This window comes from Dermacentor variabilis, chromosome 9, assembly GCF_050947875.1.
Source record: "Dermacentor variabilis isolate Ectoservices chromosome 9, ASM5094787v1, whole genome shotgun sequence".
NCBI classification, from domain to species: domain Eukaryota; kingdom Metazoa; phylum Arthropoda; class Arachnida; order Ixodida; family Ixodidae; genus Dermacentor; species Dermacentor variabilis.
This window is the reverse complement of record NC_134576.1, coordinates 149,395,683-149,419,729: the sequence shown is the minus strand read 5'-3', so window position 1 is coordinate 149,419,729 and position 24,047 is coordinate 149,395,683. Positions and strand designations below refer to the sequence as shown.

Below are 24,047 nucleotides of genomic sequence, written 5' to 3'. Positions count from 1 at the left end.
CGCGCGCGCGCTCATTCTACCGCTACTGTGTGACGTCACGGTTGCTATGTGCAGCATCGCCCCCCCACCGGAAGGCCGGTTACTAAAGAGGGGAGGAGGTTGCGCGGCTGCACGGAGGAGAGGCCACAGTTGGCACGATTCCAGCACATGGACGGACGCGACCGCGAGCATGAGCCATTATAGGCTTTGGCCTTAATAAACACCGCCCCACCGACGGCCGCGAAAGAACATCGCGCAGTCACGCGATTTGTCCCTCTCTCTTTCGGTGCGGAGGTCCGGACGCGGCGCCGGACAGCGCAGAGGCCGCGACTGGGCGTGAAGGACCACCACCGGCGGCTGAAACACTGCATGTGCTTGAAGTTCTGAGGCATGCTATGGCCGTGGATGAAATCAGCGACGACACGTGCACGCATTTTTATGGATTTGAACAGCCTGCTAAGTTACCTGAAAAAGAAGCAGAAGGACATTAGAGACTTTTTCTTCAAGAAATAAATGCTTTTTACGTGCGTGTGCCTGAGTGAGTTCACCTCGGACTCTTTAATTTAGCTAATTTAAATTGTTGCGATGATACGAATTTCGGCTAATACGAATATTTTTCGTGACCCCGTGAGATTCGTATCATTGAGATTACACTGTACCTGAAGGCATCATTGTTGCCGGATTCGAGACCACCGTTATGTAATAAACGAGAAGAAAGGGGGTCAACTGAGGGGCCCGATTTTATTAGTCATATCATAACAAGCCAACAAACACTGACACCAAGGACAACATAGGGGAAATTACTTGTGCTTAATAAATGAAGTAAAGGAAAGATAAATTAATTGAAGTGAAAGTGAATGAAAGAAAACTTGCAACTTTTATCCACTTTCATTTCCATTAATTTATCGTTTCTTTATTTCATTTATTAAGCACAAGTAATTTCCCCTATGTTGTGCTTGGTGTCAGTGTTTGTTGGCTTTTTTTGATAGCACTGAAGAATGTTATTCAGTCAGAAACATGACACTCCACAGTTTTGAAGTGTTTGACAAATAAAAAACGAAGAGTGAAGGGCATCAATCCTGATTCATAAGTGGAAAGTTTGGACAGCTGGCAACATATTTCTAGCCCCGCTTCTACAGTAATAGCACAGTATATGCTACTCGCACCATCTTGAGAAGGCGTAATGAACTCTAAAAGCACTTACACGTCTTTTGAAGCTGTGGCCAAAGCTTTGTATCATCCACTTAGCCACTGCCTACAGTAACTGTAGAAACAGGTTTGCTGAGCCACACTAGACGTCATGCACAACCATTGTAAACACGGTGGCAATAGAGGCAGTTGAGGCACACAATGAATGGTTGGTTGGTTAAATGTGGTTTAGTGGCGCAAAAGCGGCTAAGGCTATGCTGTGCCAAACACGAGGTGTTTTATAATACTATTTAAGAGGAGAAAGGCCGTGTTAAACTATATTTTGTTTAAAAAGCCAGTGTCGTTTAGGAATTTACGCAGGTCAGGTAATGGGATTATCGAATCATCTCCTAAAATTAAAGGATGTAAAGGTATGTGCATTTGATATAGGTTGTGCAAAAAGTTTCGTCTTTGTACTTCAATGTGTGTGCATGTGAGTAGTATATGCATGACTGTTAGTTGTTCGTGGCATTTTTCACATGTTGGCACGTCTTCTTTTGTAAGTAGATAATTGTGTGTGAGGTGTGTGTGCCCAATGCGTAGTTGGCATAGAACTACTTCAAAAAAGCGCTCCTGATGGTTGCACGACTTCCACTCACCAAGTACGGGTTTAGTGAGATATAGCTTGTTTTCTTTACAATGGTCCCATTTGTGTTGCCACTTTGACGTTAAAGCCTTCCTAATGGCACGGATATTATCTTTATATGGAAGTGTTGTGTTTATTAGGTCTTTGAATGCTGCCATCGATGCACATCTATCGGCTGCTTCGTTAGCCGGTATCCCAACATGACTTGGTACCCAGCAGAAGCGCGACCATGTTTAGTATGTCCCCTAACAGGGGTTCACACTCAGATGTCAGATTTAGAGCCTTCAGTGTATATGACTGTGTTTTTGTGCTTGCCAGTGATAATCTTTTTAACTACAACCCATACAGCATAAACTTCAGCAGTGAAAACAGAAGCATGTTTTGGTAGACGAATACTTGTTTCCCAATTTTCTCTTACGGCCCCTACACCCACGTGTTCCTTTGTTTTGGAGCCATCCGTGTAGAATTCCATGTGATTTTTATATTTGTCCTGAACAGCACAGAATTCTTGTATGATGTGTTCGTGTGGAGTGTTTCTTTCCTTTAAATGTGTTAATGTCCAGTCACATAACTGTGTGAAATTGTACCATTGGGCCAACTGTTGTGGTTTCTTGGTAACCTGGAGGACTTCGTGAGGGATGTCATAATCCCGACAGTATTGCTCATACCGCAGGACAAGTGGCCTAATCATGTTCGGTTTATTTGTGTAGTGTAAGCGCGAGTTGCACTGTGTAAGGATGTAGCATATGTGTTGCGGTGATGACTGAATTCTGAGTAGGTAAGAGAATGTTAGTAATGCTCTGCGCTGCTGTAATGAGGGTTCATTACACTCAACATATAAACTTTGAATGGGTGACATTCTGTAGGCACCACTTGCCAGTCGCAATCCAAGGTTATGTACTGGTTCAAGTAGTTGGATGTAGGACTGCCTGGCTGAGCAGTAAACCACGAAGCCATAGTCTAGAAGGCTACACGCAAGAGACCGGTAAATACGTAAAAGACAGATTCGGTCGGAACCCCAGTGCTTATGAGACAATATATTTAGGATATTCAATACTTTATTTGCCTTAATCTTTAGTGTTTTAATGTGGGCTAGGAAGTTTAGTTTTTTATCAAATATTACTCCCAAGAATTTATATTCTTGTTTTACCGGCAGCGCGACATCATTCAATTTTAGAACCGGGTCTAAGTACAATCCTAGTTTTTGCGAGAATAGCACTGTAACGGTTTTTTGAGTAGAGAAGAGGAAGCCATTTTTCTCAGCCCACTTGGTTAGTTTATTAATTGTTATCTGGAGCTGCCTTTCACATGTTTGTAAGTTTGAGGCACGGCACGCTATTTGCAGATCATCGATGTATATGGAGTGCATAACAGAGGGGGGAATGACTTTGTTAACAGAGTTCATTTTTACTATAAAGAGTGTTGTGCTTAGTACGCATCCTTGTGGCACACCATTTTCCTGAATGAATACTCGTGACAGCGCCGTTCCTAAACGCACCTGGAATGTTCGGTTCGACATGAAATCGGCTAGACATTTCAGCATTCTACCCCAGATTCCTAAATCTGCTAAGTCCCTTAAGATACCAAACCTCCATGTTGTGTCGTACGCCTTTTCAAGATCAAAGAAAACTGTGAGACAATATTGCTTGTGTAGGAAGGCCGCACGTATCTCGTCTTCCAGCCGAACTAGGTGGTCTATTGTGGAGCAACCTTTCTTGTATCCACACTGATGGTTATCTAGCATGTTGTCTGTTTCAAGGACGTATGTCAATCTTATGTTGATAATGGCTTCATAGGACTTTGCGAGACAACTTGTGAGTGCTATGGGTCTATAACTGGTTGCTGTTGTGGGAGGTTTTCCAGCTTCCAAGAACGGGGTTATGATAGCTTTCTTCCACTCTTTGGGCATTTTTCCCATTTCCCAGATTATGTTGAAGAAATGACGCAAGGTCTCAACTGCTTTAGGGGATAGGTGAGCTAGCATTGAATAGTGTACCCTGTCTGGACTGGGTGCTGTTTTCTTGCCACTAGTAAGTACTCTGTTGATTTCTGGAAGTGTTAAAACGCTATTATACAGTCTTTCTGAACTTCCTGTGGTCGGAAGGTTTAGTTTTTCTGCTAATTGCTTATGTTTCAGGAATGCAGCAGAGTAGTTTTTCGAGTTTGATTTATATTGGAAATGTTGCCCTAATATGTCTGCTTGGTCTTCTATATTTGTTTGTGTGCCTGGAGGTGACAGTATGGGATAGTGTAAGAAGCGTAATCGCCTCTAAACTTGCGAAGCTGATCCCACATTCGTTTGGATGTTATTGAACTATTTATAGACGATACATAATTTTTCCATGACTGTCTTTCTGCTTGTCTGCGTGTGTACCTGGCTTTCGCTTTTGCTTTTTTGAAAGAGAGTAGATTATCTTGTGTTGGGTATCGCCGAAAGGTACCCCACGCTTTGTTTTGTAGTTTTTTTATTTCGTCCACCAGGGTTTTAGGTTTTTTCTTAGGAAGCCTGACGATTGTGGGATTGATGCTGCTGCTACAGCGAGTATACAGGCAGTGATCTGATCATTCATTTCATCTATGGTTAGTTCATCTGATATGTTATCCAGAGTGGCTTTTTCAGTAAAGAGAGGCCAGTCTGCTAGATGGAGTTTCCAACGGGGTGGCCTCAGTGGGATGGTAGGAAAGGGAGATGTTCTTTTAATGATAGCAGGCATATGGTCACTACCATAGGGGTTCTCAATAACATTCCACTGAAAATCGCAAAAGAGAGATGGAGAGCACAGTGCCAGACCTAAGCAACTCATAGCTCCTGTGCTTGGGGAGTAGTAAGTTGCCGCACCGGTGTTTGAAAGGCATATGTCATTTGTTAGGATAAAATCTTCAAGCGTTTGACCCCTGTTGTCAGTAGTTTTACTACCCCATAACGTATTATGTGAATTAAAATCACCGCCTATTAAAAATGGTTCAGGTAGCTGGTTTAAAATTAACTCTAGGTCTCTTACGGTAAAATGTGAATGCAGCGGAATGTATACTGAACAAATGGTGATGGTTTTGTGAGCTAAAATGGTGACAGCAACGGCTTCTATGCGAGTGTTAACGGGAACTTCTCTGGCTGCTATAGCACTTGGAAGAACAATGGCTACACCACCTGACAGACGGTTCGCCTGAGTACGGTTGTGCCGTGCAACTGTGAAATCTTTTAAAATGTTTTTGTGTTTATCGCCTAGGTTGGCTTCCTGTAAGCACAGGGCCACAGGAGAGAAGTTTATTAACAGGTCTTTTATGTCACCTAAGTTATGTAAGAGACCTCTACAATTCCAATGGATCATAAAAGCCATTATAAAATTGAAAGGTAAAAAATGATATTAATGAGTGAATGGGAGATAAGAAAGATGTTAGGTGACATGGATCTGAAGAAGGCAGATACAACAGAGCGATAACCCTTAGGTTATCGCCTTCTTATTTAGAGTTGTTATTGGGATTTTGTCCCTCCTCTTACCGCGCTCGAGAGAGCGCTTGTCCTTTGGTGTCGAGGACACCGGGGTTTTTGTTTCGACCTCCATTGCTCTCTCTGAGGCGCTGGAGGACTGAGAGTTTGGCGCCAAGACACGTGTCTCGGGCTTTTCAGTGCGCTTGATCTTAGGGCCCTGCAGGACTGCTGTCTGCAGGGCCGTTGAAGAGGGCGGAGCAGTACTGACTGCTTCCACCACGGGGGCGGAAGGAGTCACTGCAGCACCACTGCGTGTGGGCTCGGAGGACTCCAGAGGCCTCTGTGACGCTGCCCCCGCCTGCATCACATCGGCATAACTTCTTCGCGTAAGGTATGATAGCCGCTTCCTGGCTTCAAAGAACGAAATTTTTTTCTGTCACAGTTAGTGCAATGATTTCTTTTTCCTTTTTCCAGCATGGGCAAGACCGCGAGTAAGCTGGATGATCTCCTTTACAGTTAACACAATGTGGCGAAGAGGTGCAGTTGTCAGATTGGTGATCATTTGAGCTGCATTTAGCACAGGTTGCTTGGCCTCGGCATGCATGTGAAGCATGTCCGAACCTTTGACACTTGAAACATCGTCTGGGGTTCGGGATATATGGTCTTACATTGACTTTAACATAACCTGCATCGAGTGAAGTAGGCATTACGCTTGTTCCGAAGGTGAGTATAACATGTTTAGTGGGGATTTCTCGGTCGTTTCTGCGGATTACTATTCTTTGTACTTTGGTGACATTTTGTTCCTGGAAACCTTCCAGCAGTTCCTCGTCGCTTAAACCATTAAAGTCTTCTTCAGATATTACTCCCCTGCTTGTATTAAGTGTTTTGTGCGCTGAAAATGTTACTGTCGCCTCGCCAATACTGGTAAGTTCAGACAGCTTATCTGCTTGATGTTTGTTATTCAGTTCTAGGAGGAGGTCCCCGCTAGACATTTTGGAGGCTTTGTATGTCTGTCCGATTTTATCTTTCAGGCATTTGGCTACCAGGAATGGAGAGAGTTTTCTGACAGGCGTGTTGCTTTCACTGTGGACTTCATAGTATTTGGGGAAAGATGGAGCGTTGTTTCGAAAGGAGAATTGAAATGGTACTTCGGTGCGGCATCTTTTCAGACGCCGATCTTGGAGAACAGAGATTTGAGCTGCCATAGGAAAGCGTGTGTGTTCTATAACAGCGCCGACCACCCACCATGGAGCCCAACGAGGGGACGTGGCAGAGCTTGTGTACAAGCCTGCACGACGCCAGCCGTATGCCATCACTATAACCCAATATGGTGTACCCAAGGTAGGATATCCACACAAGGTTAACCCTTGTTGCCGTGGAGAAAGGAAGTAAATGGAAGAGAGAAGAAGACAGGAAAGATATAAAGTGAGAGATAAAGACGAAGGTTTGAGAAGAGAGAGACAGGAAGAGGCGACTACTGATTTCCTCCGGGTGGGTCAGTCCGGGTTGCCGTCTATGTGAAGCAGAGGCCAAAGAGGTGTGTTGCCTCTGCCGGGGGGCCTTAAGGGTCCAAACACCCAGCATCAGCTCAACCTCCAGGATCACCCTTTCCCCAGACACGGCTGAGCCGCGCACGGCTACACGCGGGAGGGTCCAACCCTAAGTGCTCGGGTACATGGTGTCGCCACACACCAAACTCCTGCTGACGCAGACGCCCCTGCGGGGCACACAATGAATGTATCGCCATGTGGGCACTGGCCACGGGATCACCATGAAAAGGGTCTATAGTGCGAAATAAAGAGGTCCACGGTACTGGACATGGTACAAACACCATATACAGTGTCAATAAAGGCGGCCTGGTGGGCCGGTGCAGACAGTGCAAATAGACGCCGGATATAGTGCAGATTAAGGTGGCCCATGGTACCGGACACAGTGCAAACAAGCACCAGATATAGTGTGAATCAGGGCAGACCAATTGGCTGGTACCTGAGATAGTGCAAACAAACGCCGAAAAAAGTGCGAAATAAGGCGGCTCAAGGTACCGGACTGTCAACATCTCATTATTGTGATGCCATCGTCGCCGTACCGTCACCATCATTTTAGCCTCGGCATCACATCGTCATCATGCCATCATCATCACCTCAGTGTGTCATCCCATGGTCATCACCGAGTCGTCATTGCCCCACTGCCACCCCAGCATCGTCATATGGTTGTCATGCAGCCATCGGTTCCATTGTGGTTCTTTTGTTGTAGTGATTCTAGTGTCATCATGTCGTTGTCGCCATGCTTTCGTTGTCATTGTGTCGTCATAATACCTTCACATTCATGTTGTGGTCATTCTATCGTCATTTGTCATCATGTGTGCATGATCGAGTACAACACAATTATGCAATTGAGCAAGGCAGTTCCCAGTGAAAATGTCCATCTGGGTTGTGTGTTCTTGTGGGGTTCTCATCGCCCATGCTCTTGGGACAAAGGAACGACAACACAGTAGTGCAAACAATCACAAGGGCATTTATTGCACCTTTCATAGATCAATGCCTGCTAGCCGAGTTGTTATCCACAAAACATGTCAATGGGCGCGGGACAAATCTAGGAAGTCTGACTCACCACGACCGGATAGCAAGCAAATATGTTTGCCCCATGCTGGATCCCAATGCCTGGTCGTTCGCGCGTACCGTCACGCGAACGGTGGCGCATTCGAAGGAGGCCACGCGAGACGGTGCTCGCCGACCCACAACCCAAGAGGAAGAGCCTTCTCCTCTTCGCGCCATCTCTCGTATTGCGCTTCAACCACGCCGACCTCTGTGGCCCCCCGAGCCCCGCGGCGAAGCCGCATTGCAGAAGACGGGAGCTATGCGGGAAAAACAACATTTTAGGAGACGCGTGATAGTCGCGCATCCCCACAGTCTCTACTTGTGAATCATCACTAAGCAGCAAGTGTTCTTCAGAAACACAAATGCAAGCTTCACTTAATCTGATTCCCACAGCTCGTGGGATCAACAATTTTTTTTAAGCTGAGAACGTCTCATGAACTTATCACTCTGATGTGCATCTTTGTTGTTCATAAGTCAGAGCCACTGTGTGAATGACCACAGCTGACTCTGAAGATGTCTAATCAGCCTCCTTTTGTAGCCGCAAGGCTCAAGATCACTGGAGACTGGAGTTAAAAATTTGCACTCGTGATCCAGTTTACTCGTGCCAGGCGAGTGCGACATGACGCTGTCAGTCCTGTGGGGGTCTGGTTCAATGGGTTCAAGTTTAGGTTCAAGTTTAGGTTCAAGTTTAGGGTTCAAGTTTAGAGAGTTACCAGGCCGCGTCAGCTGTCGCCTCTCGTAGTCTAGCATGCTGCTGTGCGTGGGCTCAAGCTGCAAAAGGGAGGGGGTACCAAGCACTATGCACGCAAGAAAGTATTACCCTAAGTTAGTGGAAACTGTTTATTTGTCTCTGGCGACACCCAACACTGCACAAATGCCCAGTCCTGGGCCGGTGGGGGAATCAAAGGGCTCCCACACCAAGGGCAGGCGCTGCTAGCAAGTTGCTGTGGGAGGATGGCTCCCCACGACTATGCTGCTAGCTCTTGCGATAACAAAAGGGCCCAATCACGAGAGCTCGGGCAATCTCCATCAGCTTGGACCTCCGATAAGTGCGGCTCAGCACCATATGACCATGCGCAAGCACATGGCACTACTCTTTGGCTTAGCATGCGGATAACACCAGGTATGCGGTTGCCGTAGGCGAGCTCAAGTCTGAGACCCTAACAAAGGGGCCGGCGGACGAGAGGAAAATGTGTACGTACCCAGTGCTATCCCGGAAAGGTCTCTGCCATGTTCGCTTTGTCAAATGTGCTCAATAGCGCCGAAGCCACCACGGTCGGCTGCAAACCGCTCTGTGGCAAAGGCGACCCTCAACAACCGTGCGAGTGGATAGGGAGAGGCCTACCCTATTGCAAAAACCAGCGCCACTGGGACCCAGTGCACCGGATTATGGGCCCAGTACAGCGCGCTGGACGCTGGGGCGCTGGGAAGGCACTGGGAAGGCGCGGCGTACTGGGAGGCACTGGCTACTCGTGCGAAAAACAGCTCTAGCACGTTAAATATACGGTACCTGGACACCGTATATATTTTTTTGAATACAGAAAGCAAGAAAGAGCGCTTTAGTGCAATAATAAAAAAAAAACGTAAAAAATAAAACTGCTCCCACAAGGATTCGAACGTCCGACCTACAGATCCCAAGCCCGTCACTTTACCACTACGCCACGCCATCAGCCGGAAATACACGGATAATTTGCCATGTCAAAGCCGAGAAGCAGTTTGTTTCGCAGAGATACGTCTCGTACATACGCGGTTGATGCGCTATCGCCCAGCAACTAGAACTCACGCCTGTAGCAGAAATAAAAAGTTGCTGTCCGTATTCAGCAGTATGCTTGGAAGTGCCACACCATCGATTTTCGCTTGCGATTGCTATTTTAACTACCCGCGCCGAGATCGCTCCCCACCGAAGCTTAGGCCTAGCGAATCCGCCGAGTCCGTCCTCTTGGCGTGTCTAGGCGCAGGAATCAAGAAATCTAACACGGATAAATCACTCTATATTTCAGCTTTCGCATCGATGTTCTTAAATAAACGATTTTTTCATGTGTACAGTGCCAGCACAAGAAGCGGTGACCGCAGATGTGACGCGTCATAAACACAGGTATGTGTGCTATCGCCGAAGGCTCCCAGCACTAGCCCGCGCTTCTCTGACGAAGATCTATGACTAGACATGCGTGTTGACTGAAAGGCATCACTGAACTAAGGAAACGGTGCATATCCTTTGCGTGAAGAACAAGAAATGGCTATCGAAATCGGCAGTAACAGGCCATACACCATCACGGGTCGGCGGTTCATTTAGGACTTCTTTTCGAAATTAAAATAGCAATCGCAAGTGAAAATCGATGGCGTGGCACTTCCAAGCATACTGCTGAATACGGACAGCAACTTTTTCTTTCTGGTACAGACGTGAGTTTTAGTTGCTGGGCGATAGCGCATCAACCATGTCTGTACGAGACGTAGCTCTGCGAAACAAACTGCTTCTCGGCTTTGACATGCCAAATTATCAGCGTATTTCCGTCTGGTGGCGTGGCGTAGTGGTAAAGTGACGGGCTTGGGATCTGCAGGTCGGACGTTCGAATCCTTGTCGGAGCAGTTTTATTTTTTACGTTTTTTTTTTCTTTTTTTTATTGCACTAAAGCGCTCTTTCTTGCTTTTTGTATTCAAAAAAATATATACGGTGTCCAGGCACCGTATATTTAACGCGCTAGAGCTGTTTTTCGCACGAGTAGCCAGTGCGTCCCAGTACGCTGCGCCTTCCCAGCGCCTTCCCAGCGCCTTCCCAGCGCCTTCCCAGCGCCCCAGTGTCCAGCGCGCTGCACTGGGCCCATAATCCGGCGCACTGGGTACCAGTGGCGCTGGTTTTTGCAATAGGGTAGGGACGACAGAACAGGTGAATGCCCACAAAAGGGCTCCGTGGTGCACCTCGATCCCAGGGCCTTAGCAACATTCTTGCTTCTAGTAGATTCGTTTGTTTTGACAAAGCCTGCACACCTCAATTATTTGCACACAACGTATGTATGCAAGTTTCCTTTTGACAATAATTCTGTAAAACCCAGTACCTGGAAAAGTCCTGTATTTATATATTAAATTTATTACTTATGCACCAGACAATTAAAAAATTCCGCAGTAGATGTTATCTTTTGCACCTTAAGCAAGTACCTTGCTTAATAACTGCATTTATGCTTGGATGATTTGTTATTATGCAAAATATGTTTCTACGAATGAAGAAACTACTGGAGCCTTTGCATCTCTTGATACCATAAGTATGCTGCCATGTATATTTCCAGTTCTATTGATGTATAACCTGATTAGAATTCTTTAGGAAGGTTATTGTTATGAGAATGCCTCCAATATTCATAAAATTGAAAACACTTGCGGAAATAAGATTGCGTTGTCTTGAAAGTTTTCTTTTCAGCACAAGTGCGTACTTATAGTAGCCTCTTCTAGGCACTGCAAAACCCATTGCTAGGTGCTCTCATTGACCCGATATCGAGGGACGTTACATGGCTTGGAGAAAAAGTCAGTTATTCCCGCACAATAGCCTTGATGGTTTCCTGGAGCTTGTTGGGGCCTAGTGCTTAGACTTTGCACTTTGGTCTGAGCGCTTGGTGGTTATATCGCTTAGTGTATATTTCCAACATCTTCTCAATGACTGTGACTTCTGTTAAATATTCTGTGATGGTTTTGGGTGTGGGTTGCAAATTAATCCAGCAAAGGGGTCTTGTTTCATACATCGCATCAGGAACTGAACTTTCTTCTCTTCCGACATGTCAGGAGTCAGCCTGTCGAAAGAGGAGAGTCATTTCCTCCGTGAAGATTGTTATGTTCTCATTAGGTAGTTGCACATGAGCATCTAGCAGAGCTTCTTCTCTTTCATTGCACACGACGTCTGTGAAGGTGTCCAGGAAGGTGCTGCGAAACAGGTACCCCACTGTCAGGGGGGACTTTCAGTTTTCGAACCGAGCCCTGGTGGCTTGAGTAAAACTTGAAGCAGTGTGAAGAAGACGAGGAAAGAAATTGAAAAGAAACACAACAGGATGAGTGCTGTGGTGGTGGCTTCTTCCAACAAGAAATATACATGTCGTAGCTTGTTGTCACAATTCCAGTTATTAAATGTTGCGACCCTTTCGCATGCCTCCAGCCAACTTTTCGGGTCTTCAAATAATGATCCGCGGAAGATCGATGGATCCCTGAGTTGTTGCAGTATAACGGGCGACACTAGGGCTGTCACTGTAGATGCTGATTTGGCCATAATCTTCCTGGTCTTCTCGGGTAGACGCCTGTACTCCTGTAGCAATCCTTGCAGCCTCCAGCTAGCTCTGCTCTTTGGTGCCCCCAACCTGAAACAATGCCCCTTTGATGCACCACTGTTCAAACCAACAGATCATATGTGACATTTCGCAGATTACCAATCCTGTCGTTTTCTTGCTGGAGGTGCATAGGGACTATAAGTAAGGTGACCCAGACACAGGTATAGCAGAAAAATGACACACGAGAGCAACACAGTGGTCTTCTCTGGACATGTCTGATGGCCATGAAGGCACTCTGGGTGGACAGATGAAGGTACTTTTCTTTTGTGCTGTGTTCCCTCATGCTACTTTGACTACAATATAGACACCAATAGGCTGGGGTTGTGGAGGCAACCTGCAGTACTCTTCATAGTGAGAAGGAATCGGCCATGGAATTGTGTTCCTATCGATGCTGCGCACAGCAACAAAACAACAATGGTGCACCAGGCAGCACTCGTTGCTAGCGAAAGGTGGGGGGAGGCACTTTTCTCAACCAAAGTAGATCCCCTGTCATCACATCAGTGTGTCGAATCAGCACTTTCTTTTTTGCCATAGTAAACCCTCCCGCTCCCCCCTTCTTTTTGATTTCTTAATCTGTATTTTGCTGAACATGAATAATCCGTCAACTGCTGTAGTATATTGCCCTATATTACTCTGCATATTTTTCTTTTTCTTTGGTCCCCGAACTACACCTTCACCTTATAATCACGACCACCTTATATTGTAATAAATATGACAGGTGTTGGTTATTTCCAGAACAAACATTTTGCTGTTAAGTGTCTGTATCCCTCTATGTTCCCACACTTCTTGCACTATGTCAGTGCACGATGCCAGCGTACAATCACTATCGTCCCCATTTATCCAGCATAGAGTTACATAAACAGGATCATGACTGCGGATAAAAAAAATTCTCATAAGAAATATTCCACATTTTTCGCATAACCACTATATGACTGGGCACTCCGAATGTTAAGCTTTCCATTGCACTAAAGAAAACAATTTTCGTAAAAATTCCTTATCGGTCTTTTTCTAGGGCAAAACATGGTGCACAGTGTTTTGTTAACAAGGAACAAAATATGAAGCCAACAGAAAATGATGACATGGAAAGCGTAGGGGAAACTAAATGTGGTTTTTAAGTTAAGATGGAGAAATAATAATGAAAACAGAAAAGAATAGACAGCTTGGTGCTGCCTGGATCCAAAGTTCCAAACCCAAATCTCTCTTTCAGCGGCCCGTTTGAGAACAAGCTCGGACTTATCTAGGCTACGGTGCCTTGCAAGTTGTGTTAAGGGGCGGATGCAGATTTGTCACTGCATGAATTCTCTGTGCGAAATATTTACCATGACCAACAAACCTTGGCATGTCAGGAGCCCCGCAGGATCCACCAGTGCTTGTGCTGGCTCTTTCTGAACGCTAAGCCAAAGACTGGTGCACCACTGTACTACGCACAAGCCACAACACTTGTAGGAGACCCGCCTCGCGACCAGACCCTTTGGTCACCACAAGAGAAGGCACCATTGTTGCGGGGAGCCTCTTTGTGGTGCACCGTGGGCACCTACAGCAACCTGCTAGCGGTGTTCATTCTGTGCATATGCCACCATCATACAAACCCAACCAAGAGCACTTCAGCCGTGAGTGCGGGGCAGGTAAAAACCCTTGTTTGAAAAAAAGACTGACGTCAAAGTAAAAGACTGTTTGCCAAGAAAATTAACACACATATTTGTTTGCTTTAAAAAGCAAATAAGAAGCAGTTGGAGCTTATTCAGAGAAGGGCTTACCCGGCTCGGCCTGTGCGACCCACTCGGTGGACGTACTCTTCTATATTTCTAGGGAAATCATAATTGAAGATGTGCCTGAAAAAAAGAAGAAAAATGTCTCAGCACAACTGCAACCAAGAGAACCAGCCATAAATATTCACGGTCTTGCTGAACATCGTCAGGTGAACAAAACTACAAGCAGTGTTGTGTTGGTATTACGAGATTTGAGCAAATTTTTTTTCCCTCTAAATTTGCAGTGCTGCTACATAGGGCGCTTGGCCGCTTTCAAACATATGAGCTACTGCATAAACTAAGTGGTGCTGCCGTTGCGGTGTCACTGTTGGCATGTACACTGGCGATGCTTTCGACATTATTTTCCACTTTATTTTCGGTGCATTCTCTATTATGAGTATGTGCCGTGTTTAATGCTTACCATCATGCCTCCTTTGTGCCGCCGACACTGTTTTATAAACATGACAATGAAGAATTGCTCGCACCATTATCGTGCCAAGAACAATTTCTATGCAATACACATAATGTCATCCTCGTCCAATATAGTATTGCTCAGTCTGGCCTTCGAAATAAATGCACGGATGCCACTGCTCTCAGTGTCTGTGTGGAACACAATGCCTTGCACTAATTGCCCAGCACTGTAATTGCACGGTAGCTCAGTGGTTAGCATGTTTGACTCCAAAATGCACATTGCTTTATTGACAAAGAGCTCAAATTCTAGTGGAGATGGATGTGGAGAAGTTATCATTTTCTTCACGCTCAGGCAATGCTGAAGCTGGGAATGACTAGGTGGTCTGACGATGATCATAAAAACTGTCAACGTGTATCATCGATGGTCACAGAGGTTGCCATCAGTGTAATGTAATAAACAGCTAGTCAAGGCAAACTTGATTTTCAGCACTTAACTGCTAGTTCTAGCAAAATTGGTTTGAGATTGTAGACTCAACTGCACAGTGCAAATACAGTAGAACCTCATTCATACATTTAGAAAAAAAAAAAGAATGTGAGAAAAACGATCTAACTGGGAAAACGTACCATCTGAAGGAACTAAAAAAAAATGACAGACTCGACTATTGTTCACATCTACGTAATGCAAAGCATTGCGTGGATCGTTGCGGCACTAGATGTGCGACATGCGCCCAGCTGGTGGTGCTCCAGTGGCCCAAGACAGGTTTTGTTGTTTTCCTATTGCGTGGCATTTCAACTCTTTCATTACCGCGAGAAAATTATCATTTTTTTATAGGTGTTAAATTACCATTTTTTATAGGTGTTGGAAAAAAAAAATATTTACCACTGCAAATAATATTCCAGCACACAATGCAGCATAGCATTTTTTTGCATAATGATATGCTCTTTCTAAAACATGATGCCAAACAAAAACATTTATTAGGTAAAACAAACATTCTAGAAAGCACCATTATTGCTGCCAGTTGATGATGAGGACAAGATGTATTTATTGAGGGATGGCTCGAAGGCCTATAATGGGGGATAGGAAGAAGAGGGGGGAGGCGTATTAAGAGCCGTCCTAGAAGCTGTGTGTCCTTGGCGAAAGCCGAGAGCGAGTCCAGAATGGGGGGGACCCTGTCGGAATCAATCGAGCCTGTTGCTGGTCTAATCCACTCGTCATAGGACGACACTCGCACCGCTGCCAGCTGACAAAAACAACAATAAAAAACATGATATTGTTACGGAAGTATGAATGAAGAGAGGAAGAAGAAGATCACGAAACGCTGGCTGCTGCTGGTTGTTGGTGGTGTTACGATCGGCCTGCAGGGGTACTGCTCTGCAAAGCTATCTCAGCCCGCTGCAGGTGCTTCGATCGACTTGCAGTGGTGGCGCCCTTCAGAGAACAGGCAAGGACGACAGTGCTAACCGACCATGAACTTCCTTCGGAGAATTGGAGACCACGGCAGCGTTAATCCACCATGTGCCTTCTTCGCAGAATTGGCGACGGCAGCAGGGCTGGCCACATTTGGCGGACCGTGTATTGTTGGTTGATTTGCCGTGGCCTTCATGGTCTCTTTGCAGCAAGAACAGCTTCTCTAACAAAAGGGTGCTTTGCGTTACATTTTTCTTCTGGCTCCAGGATTCGTCACAGTCTGCTGACACTCGTGGCGACTACCGGAGAAAGTCAGCTCTGGAATTCAGAGGCGCTGGCTGGGGTCAGGCGTGACGACCTGGCTACGAGGACCCGCTCAACTCGGGTTCTGGGAATCCAAAGTGCGTATGTGTGTGTGAGCCCTCCCCCTCAAAGGTGGGTTGACTACGCCGCAGTGACTGTGGACGGTCTGATTGGACGAAGGTTGGACAGCAGTTTCCCTCCTCTAGGGATCTAGGGAGGACAGAGGCTTCTTAAACAGCAGTTTGTCGGCTGCTAGTGTGTGCTCATGCTTGGAGCAGTGGGCTGGTGTGCTGTATGCTTCGTCTTGCGTGCTCCACTTGGGAGTCACGCTAGACTGTCAAATGTATCTCTTGTTTTAATGTAAATAGGTAAATAAATCTTCTGCTAGTTCTCAATGAGAGCAAGTTCCTCCCTACAACCACGTCCCAAGCATGAGCGAGTTGGACGACGGCATGAGCTCACTACCACATAGTTCATGCCCGACTACAAACCTTACAACTGGATGCCAGCGGTGAGATCGTCCTACAACTCTTACAGTGGTCAGCCATCTTAACTACTTAGACTCATTTTGTATATATATTGTAAATATAATCTTCTATACTCCCAACATCCCTATAACATATTGGTGAGAGGTGCGGGGTACCACGGCTGGAAACGGAGCTCCGCAGTGGACGTCGCATCACTGTCTGCACTATGTCTGCACGTAAAATTGCCGCAAAGCAGGAAGTGGCCTCCTGTGCCCAATCCCCCATGGAGTCCTATGTCTCGTACATCCAGGATGTGCAGGCACTTTGTCGTAAGGCCAATCATGACATGACAGAAGCTGAGAAGGTCGGGCACGTGCTTAAGGGCATTGCTGACGACGCATTTAATCTGCTCATGTGCAAAAGCTGCTCTACAGTTGATGCAATCATTAAAGGGTGCCGACAATTCGAGCAGGCCAAAAGCCGATGCGTCTTGCAACCATTCGCCAGACTTCCCAATACTGCCGCAACGTCGACATGTGAAGATCAACCAGCACAGCAGCATGCGTCGCTATAAGAAGATGTGGTGCGAATTCTTAGACGTGAACAGGATGCCATGGCGCCCGCAGCTTTCTGTTTGTGTAGCCCTGATGCTACCACCATTTCAGTTCCTCTCTTACAAGCCATCGTTTGCCAGGAACTTGAAAACATTGTTTTATGTTCTGCCTGTACTGTCACCAATCCCAGAGCTAACGAACGGCCTTCTACTATTTTCACTCCACCCCGAATCTTCTCTCCGCATTATCGCAACCCGACTGAGTGGAGAACTGCAGACAACCAGCCGATATCTTTCACCTGTCGCCGCATTGGTCATGTCGCGCGATACTGTCACAACTCGTGGCCCTCAACATCTCGCACGCCGACCACCCTGAGCCGTTTTGATGGAAATACCCGCAATGTTTAGCACACCGCCAAGACTAACAGCGCCGCCAACTCTGCTCAGAACACGTGGTACAGTCGCTCACCCTCGCCGCGCGGACACGTCTCGTTCACCGCAAACTCATGGCCCATTTTCCCGTTCGCCGCAGCCACATCGCCTTTCGTCACCTGTGGCTTTTGGCCGCACCCTTTCGGATAACTAGGAAGTGCAGCCCTAGGAGATGGTGCTGCATTGCCAACTACTGCAGCAAATATTCTGTCTGTTCTCACAAGGAGAAGTGTAATTAACGTCAAATTAGACGGTTTACCTGTCTAAGCACTCATTGACACTAGAGCCCACGTATCTGTGATGAGTGCTAGCCTACGTAGACGTTTAAAAAAGGTCCTCACGCCAGCAGCTGCCCAAGTGCTTTGTGTGGCCGACGGCGACGTGCTGGTTGTTCTTGGAATGTGTACTGCGTGCTTAATTATAGCTGGCAACCCTACTTCTGTTCTCTTTGCTCTGATCGACAACTGCTTTCAGGACGTTATCCTTGGATTAGACTTTTTATCCATTCATTCTGCTCTCATTGACTGCGCGACTGGCATTCTTCAGTAGGAGCTGCCTCAACTCGCCGATGCTCCGAGTACCGCCCCATCGTGCTTGTGCTCGCTTCATGATGTGTGTCTCATCACACAAGGCATTTACTTATGTCACTTTGACCACCCAGCCACAGGTTCCTGACGGTGAATATGTGCTCTGCCCCATCATCAACGTGCTTTTGAACCAGGATGTTGTTGTTCCGCATACGTTGGTCATGGTTAGTAATAACGATGTCGTTCTACTGTTTCTTAATTTCAGCCTGTGCCCTCAAGTGCTTCCGGCCGGCATGTTCTTAGCCAGCATTTCTAGCAGTTGCAAATTTGTCATTGAGAGTCTGAATGCTGAGAGTGGCTTATTAGTGCCAATTGCCACTGACAGCTCTGGTTTCTTAACAGACGATTTCGCGAAAGTGATTGCACCAGACCTCACCTCTGCACAGGCCATGGACATATGACAACTGCTTGAATCGTACAGTAACATCTTTGATTTCGGCGACAGGCCATTAGGCCAAACATCTGTTGTTCACCACTGTATAAGCACTGGAGATATGAATCCTATTCCTCGGCATCCCTATCGTGTATCGCATGCTGAACGTCGAGTCATGCAATCAGAAGTGGACAAAATGCTCTGCAAAGGGGTCAACGAGCCATCAGAGAGCCCTTGGGCTTCGCCTGTTGTCCTCGTGAAAAAGAAAGATGGTACCTGGCGTTCTTGTGTTGATTATCGCCACTTAAACAAGATCACGCGAAAAGACGTCTACCCACTACCACGCATTGATGACGCCTTGCACTGCTTGCACGGAGCTAAATACTTCTTGTTCATTGATCTTTGATCCGGCTGCTGGCAGATTGCAGTTGATAAACAGGACCACGAGAAGATGGCCCTCATAATGCCGGATGGCTCATATCAGTTCAATGTCATGCCCTTTGACCTATGCAACGTTGCTGCGACATTTGAACGTATGATGGACTCTCTTCTGCGGGGATACAAATGGACCACCTGTCTTTGTTACCTTGATGACCATTATTGTTTTTTCTCCCACATTCAGAAGTCACCTTACCCAACTTGCTGCAATTCTTGCGGTCTTCCGAAAAGCCACCCTTCAACTGAACTTCACAAAGTGTCAATTCGGGCGCCGTCAAATTACCGTATTGGGACACCTCGTTGACGCATCCGGTGTCCAACCAGATCCAGAAAAAGTTCGCGCCATACGCAGTTTCCCTGTGCCATGTTCTGCATCTGACGTGTGCTGCTTCGTCGGCCTGTGTTCTTACCTTCACTGTTTCATCAAAAACTTCGCCGACGTTGCTCGGCCCTTGACAGATCTTCTAAAGAAGAACACGCCACTGTCATGGGGCCCGGGGCAGGCTCACGCGTTCGCCACTCTCATTGGATTTCTGACCACCCCTCCCATACTTGCCCACTTTGATCCTTCTGCACTTACCGAAGTACACACTGACGCAAGCAGCCACAACATCGGCGCTGTTCTCGCCCAACAGCAGAATGGTACCGAGTGTGTGATAGCTTATGCCAGCCGCCTGCCGTCACCTGCCAAGAGAAATTAGTCCATCACCGAGCGGGAGTGCTTTGCTTCAGTTTGGGCTGTCGCCAGGTACCGGCCATATTTGTACGGCCGCACGTTTTCTGTCATTACAGACCACCACACCCTCTGCTGGCTGTCTTCCCTCCGGGACCCCACAGGACGGCTTGGTTGCTGGGCTTTGCGGCTCGAGGAATTTTCATTTGTTGTCAACTATAAGTCAGGACGTCTGCACAAGGACGCTGACTGCCTCTCACTTCACCCCGTGGACCACCCTGATCCTTATGCGCATGATCCGGTGACCTGCGTGATGGCTTTGACTGACATGACTGACATGTGCGCTGAACAACAACGCGACGCATCCTTACAGTCCATCATCGCCGGAGTGCAATCTGGCAGCAACGATGGCACGTGCCACATGCTCGTGCCTACACGACAGCATCCTTTACCGCAGCAATATCAACCCTGACGGGCCCGAGTTGCTCCTTTTCCTTCCTCGTAATCTGCAATCCGTCGTTCTCAAACAACTTCACGATGCACCGACAGCGGGACACCTTGGAGTTTTGCGTCCATACGACCGTGTACGACGCCGGTTCTTCTGGCCGGGTCTCTACGACTCTGTGTGTCGTTGTGTCGCAACTTGTGAATTGTGTCAGTGCCGGAAGAAACCTCCCCTGGCACCTGTCGGACGATTCCATCCCATTGAAGTTCCCTCTGAACCGTTTTTTCGTGTAGGCCTTGCCCTGCTTGACCCTTTTCCAATGACGACTAGAGGAAATAAGTGGATAGCCATCGCTATCGATTACGTGACACGCTATGCGATAACAAAGGCGTTGCCGACTAGTTGCGCAACTGATGTTGCCGATTTTCTCCTTCACGATGTTATTCTCAAGCACGGTGCACCTCGACAGTTACTTACAGATCGTGGCCGCTCGTTCTTATGCCACTGAGCACAACCTGTCCACCGCCTACCACACACAAACGAACGGTCTTATGGAACGTCTCAATCGAACAATCACAGAGATGCTGTCAATGTACGTCTCTAATGATCACTGCGACTAGGATGCCATGCTGGCTTACGTGACGCGTATAACTCGTCCCGACATGACACCGCAGGATATTCACCCTTTTATCTCTTGTATGGTCGTGACCCTACACTGCCGTTTGACACCATCCTCCCTTCTGTGCCATTTGTTTCAACTGAGTACGCTTGTGAAGTCATCGATCGCGCTCGCATGGCACGTCATGCCCCCAATCTCGTTTATTAGCCTATCAGCATATATAGAAAGAGCGTTACGACCGCTGCCATCGCTATGTTAAGTTCGCACCAGGTGCTTGGGTGCTCCTCTGGTCACCAAATCGTCGGGTTGGCCTCTCCCAGAAGCTTCTCTCTCGCTACACAGGGCCTTATGAAGTCTTACACCAAGTTAACGACGTCAATTACGAGATTTCACCGCTACACTTTGATACACCCTCAAGTCAGAGGCCTGACGATGTTGTGCACGTTTCACGGCTGAAGCCATACTTCACTTGCAATTCTTCGCCTGCCATGCGCCGAGATGGCGCTTCGCCATTATTATTTTTCAGGGTCTCACTCTCAATGTGGTGTTGAAATGTGTGCCAAGGAGAGAACAATTGTATAATGTAACTGCTTAATTTAAACTTGCTTTCGTTGCTATCGGGATTAGGACTTGCTGAAGCAAAGCAAGCAGCAGGACTCTTGTAATGCAGGTTATGTGTTCTTGTGCCCATTACCATACCAATTAATGCTCTCATTGCACTGTGGAACACTATTCCAGATATCATTCTTCAGTGCCCTACCGGCTCTTGTGTGTTTCCCCATACTCTGTGATGCCTGTATAGCGAGCATTCAGTTACAGATTACACAGACCATTGAATTGTGCACCATTTGTGAAATGCTGTACCCATATCCCCTGCGACAAGAATTGCGTCCTATGGATATCCTATCGACATCCACTGCTAGGACTTCGATATCGTAGGGATGTGTTGCATACGTCCTGCAAACATCCTTCCATGTCCTGAAGACATCCATAGCATGTTGGCGAGGGACATTATGCGGATATGCTGCGTACATTTTACGGACGTAAGCGAGGGCCTTTTGCACACTATTCGCCAGAATGCAAATTACGGTCGCAGTGCACGGCGATAGATGCAACGGGCAGAGCACCCACACATGAAGAATAGATAGATAGTGCACACACAATACGTGTGTGTGCACGTGTGGAAGTGCAGCATACTCTTCCTTCTTCTAGGCCTTGTGCCAAGCACAATCGCTTTATTGAACTTATTGAAGTTTTTAAAGTAAATTGCATCAGAAAATTTGTAGTAGAATGTAAACACAAGCTGCATACATGATAGCTTCGGATTGTAATTTGAACATGCAAGAAAACATAATGAATAGTGAGCATAGTAATGAATGACAACTATTCACATGCACGTCAAAAAAAGGTCCATGTGGGATAACCTTGGGACATTCCTAACAGAATATCTGAGACTAGAGTCCAGCAGATGCCCTATTTGTACCCGAAATGGTACATGGACATTGGGACATGATTCAGATGTCCTATGGACGAAGTGTTTTCACAGGATCATTAAACTGCTTGCCAAAGCATGGTCTCCATAAATACAAAAACTAGCTGCTTTTCCGTTTCCGCGAAGCTATCACTTGGCTTCTGCCATCATTGTTGTGCCAGTCTTCTCCTTCTGTTTATTCGTGTTTACTGAGCGGGTGTGACATGATTTCTACAGATGAATTTCACTGACTTCTTTATAATAAGTGGCTTCTGTGGGCGTATGTGACTTCAATTTGTGCATGCAAGTTTTCTCTGCCGATTTTCAATTCGTCAGCATTTCTGTTTGCCTAAGGAGCAACAAGTCCAGCTGTTGGACATTTTTCATTAGCACAGTTACTGTTTTCATCTAAGGCATTGTGTCGTCTATAATATACTGTTGAAAGGTGTGCCAAGGAGAGAATGAAAGTGCAAAGTAACAGCTTAATTGACACTTACTTTCTATGTTGTGGGGACTAGTTACGCATAATTTCCCTATTACGCGGTCACTCGATTCCGATTATGTACTATCTGATTCTGCTCACTTGAGTTCGTATAGACGTCGTCTGCGCCCTCAAGCTCCGTAAGCTATACAAACTCGATCCTAGTTGGTGAATGTATAGCAGTGATCATTTTATATAGTGTTGAAAAAGTTCATCTGGACAGGACTCGATTCGAAAGTGACTATGTTCTTGACAGCGTGGCTAGGTTCCAGTGGCGAGGACAGATGCACTGTAGTAACTTCAGAAAACGCTTTAGCATCTGTGGAAAAAAACAACACGCATTTCATTGTCTGATCGTATGCAGAGAATAAAGACCAAGTAAACGAAGTGCTTCAGGCAAAAATCTGAACAAAACCTCCTGCACTATAGGTACGTGGCAGAGTATGCGAGCGTTTCTTCTGCTGCTTTTTCAGGATTGGTTGACTGCAGCGCCACCGCTACTGGCGATGCCGCTGGAGCCACGCAGGAAGTGTGGCCCACTCCACTGCCCCTTCTAGTACACTGTAACTGCAGATGGATGGATGGATGTTATGAGTGTCCCCTTTGGAATGGCGCGGTGGGTTGCGCCACCAAGCTCTTGCTATTATACTGCCTAGTGTCCTACCTAGGCCAAAAAAGAAAAAAGAAAAAGGTGAAGAACTCCCATGACGAATTCTCATAACCAAATTTTCTGACTCCCTATTGTGAACTTTGTGGCACTGCAGTGACACCAGCAGGCCTTCTTGCCGCCCCTTGTCGGGATTTTACGAGAAGCGAAACCGAAACTTTTGGTGATGCAGCGGACTTTCAGAAACGTACTTTGGTGGAATAAAACGACACGGACTCCAAACCAAAGCTCACTAGTGAACAGCTGGCGTCATTTTTGGTTAATTATCACCACTCAGCGCTGTAGAACGGCAAAGCTGGCAATATAATTTCTTTACTTGTTTGGAGTCATTTGATTACAAAATTTTGATGCTAGTGCAGTCATGAGCGGCATGCTTTTTTTCTCAAGCATGGCAGAATGTGACCAGTTACACCTCTTTTCACTACAACATATGCACATTAGTTTGCAAAAAGGTCTATCAAAAATCACAACATCTCCGGAGCACGAAAACTTAAACTGATTCTGAAAGTGCAGTGCCTGTATTAACTACTAAATGGCTCCAACATGCTGAAATCGGCAACCTAAAGCATCATTCAGCAGTGACCGATTTGAATAGGCGTGGTAACAAAAGAGTTAAGAAGGCGACAGGAAGCCAAAACGAAATCGAGCTAAAAGGTGACGGCGGATGCCGCCAAAGCGAAATGTGATGCCCACATGGCGACGCCTGCAGCAGGGAACAGCGGCACATTTGGATTACTGCCTACTAAAAGAATGCAGTGCGCTACTTAAGGCATTATGCACCCTGCGCTGCAAAACAGATAGGTGAAGATGCTTATCGCAATAGGTTTGGTGGCAATAGCTGTGATTACGGTGTGCGATGATCTGAGCGGAGACTTGCAGGTACCGGA

The 24,047-nt window shown here is 46.6% G+C and overlaps 1 protein-coding gene across 10 annotated transcripts in view; it reads right to left on the bottom strand.

The window, feature by feature from the left end:
• LOC142557821 (putative ATP-dependent RNA helicase DDX43) overlaps positions 1-24,047 on the bottom strand; it is a 265,242-nt gene that overhangs the window by 26,189 nt on the left and 215,006 nt on the right. For all 10 annotated transcript variants that reach the window (XR_012822857.1, XR_012822858.1, XM_075669983.1 and 7 more), the window contains one exon: positions 13,842-13,916. Coding sequence is in view for 8 of the 10 variants with exons in the window: in XM_075669983.1 (XP_075526098.1) it covers positions 13,842-13,916 (75 nt within the window). In the remaining 2 variants the exon portion in view is untranslated. The remainder of the gene's footprint in view (positions 1-13,841; positions 13,917-24,047) is intronic.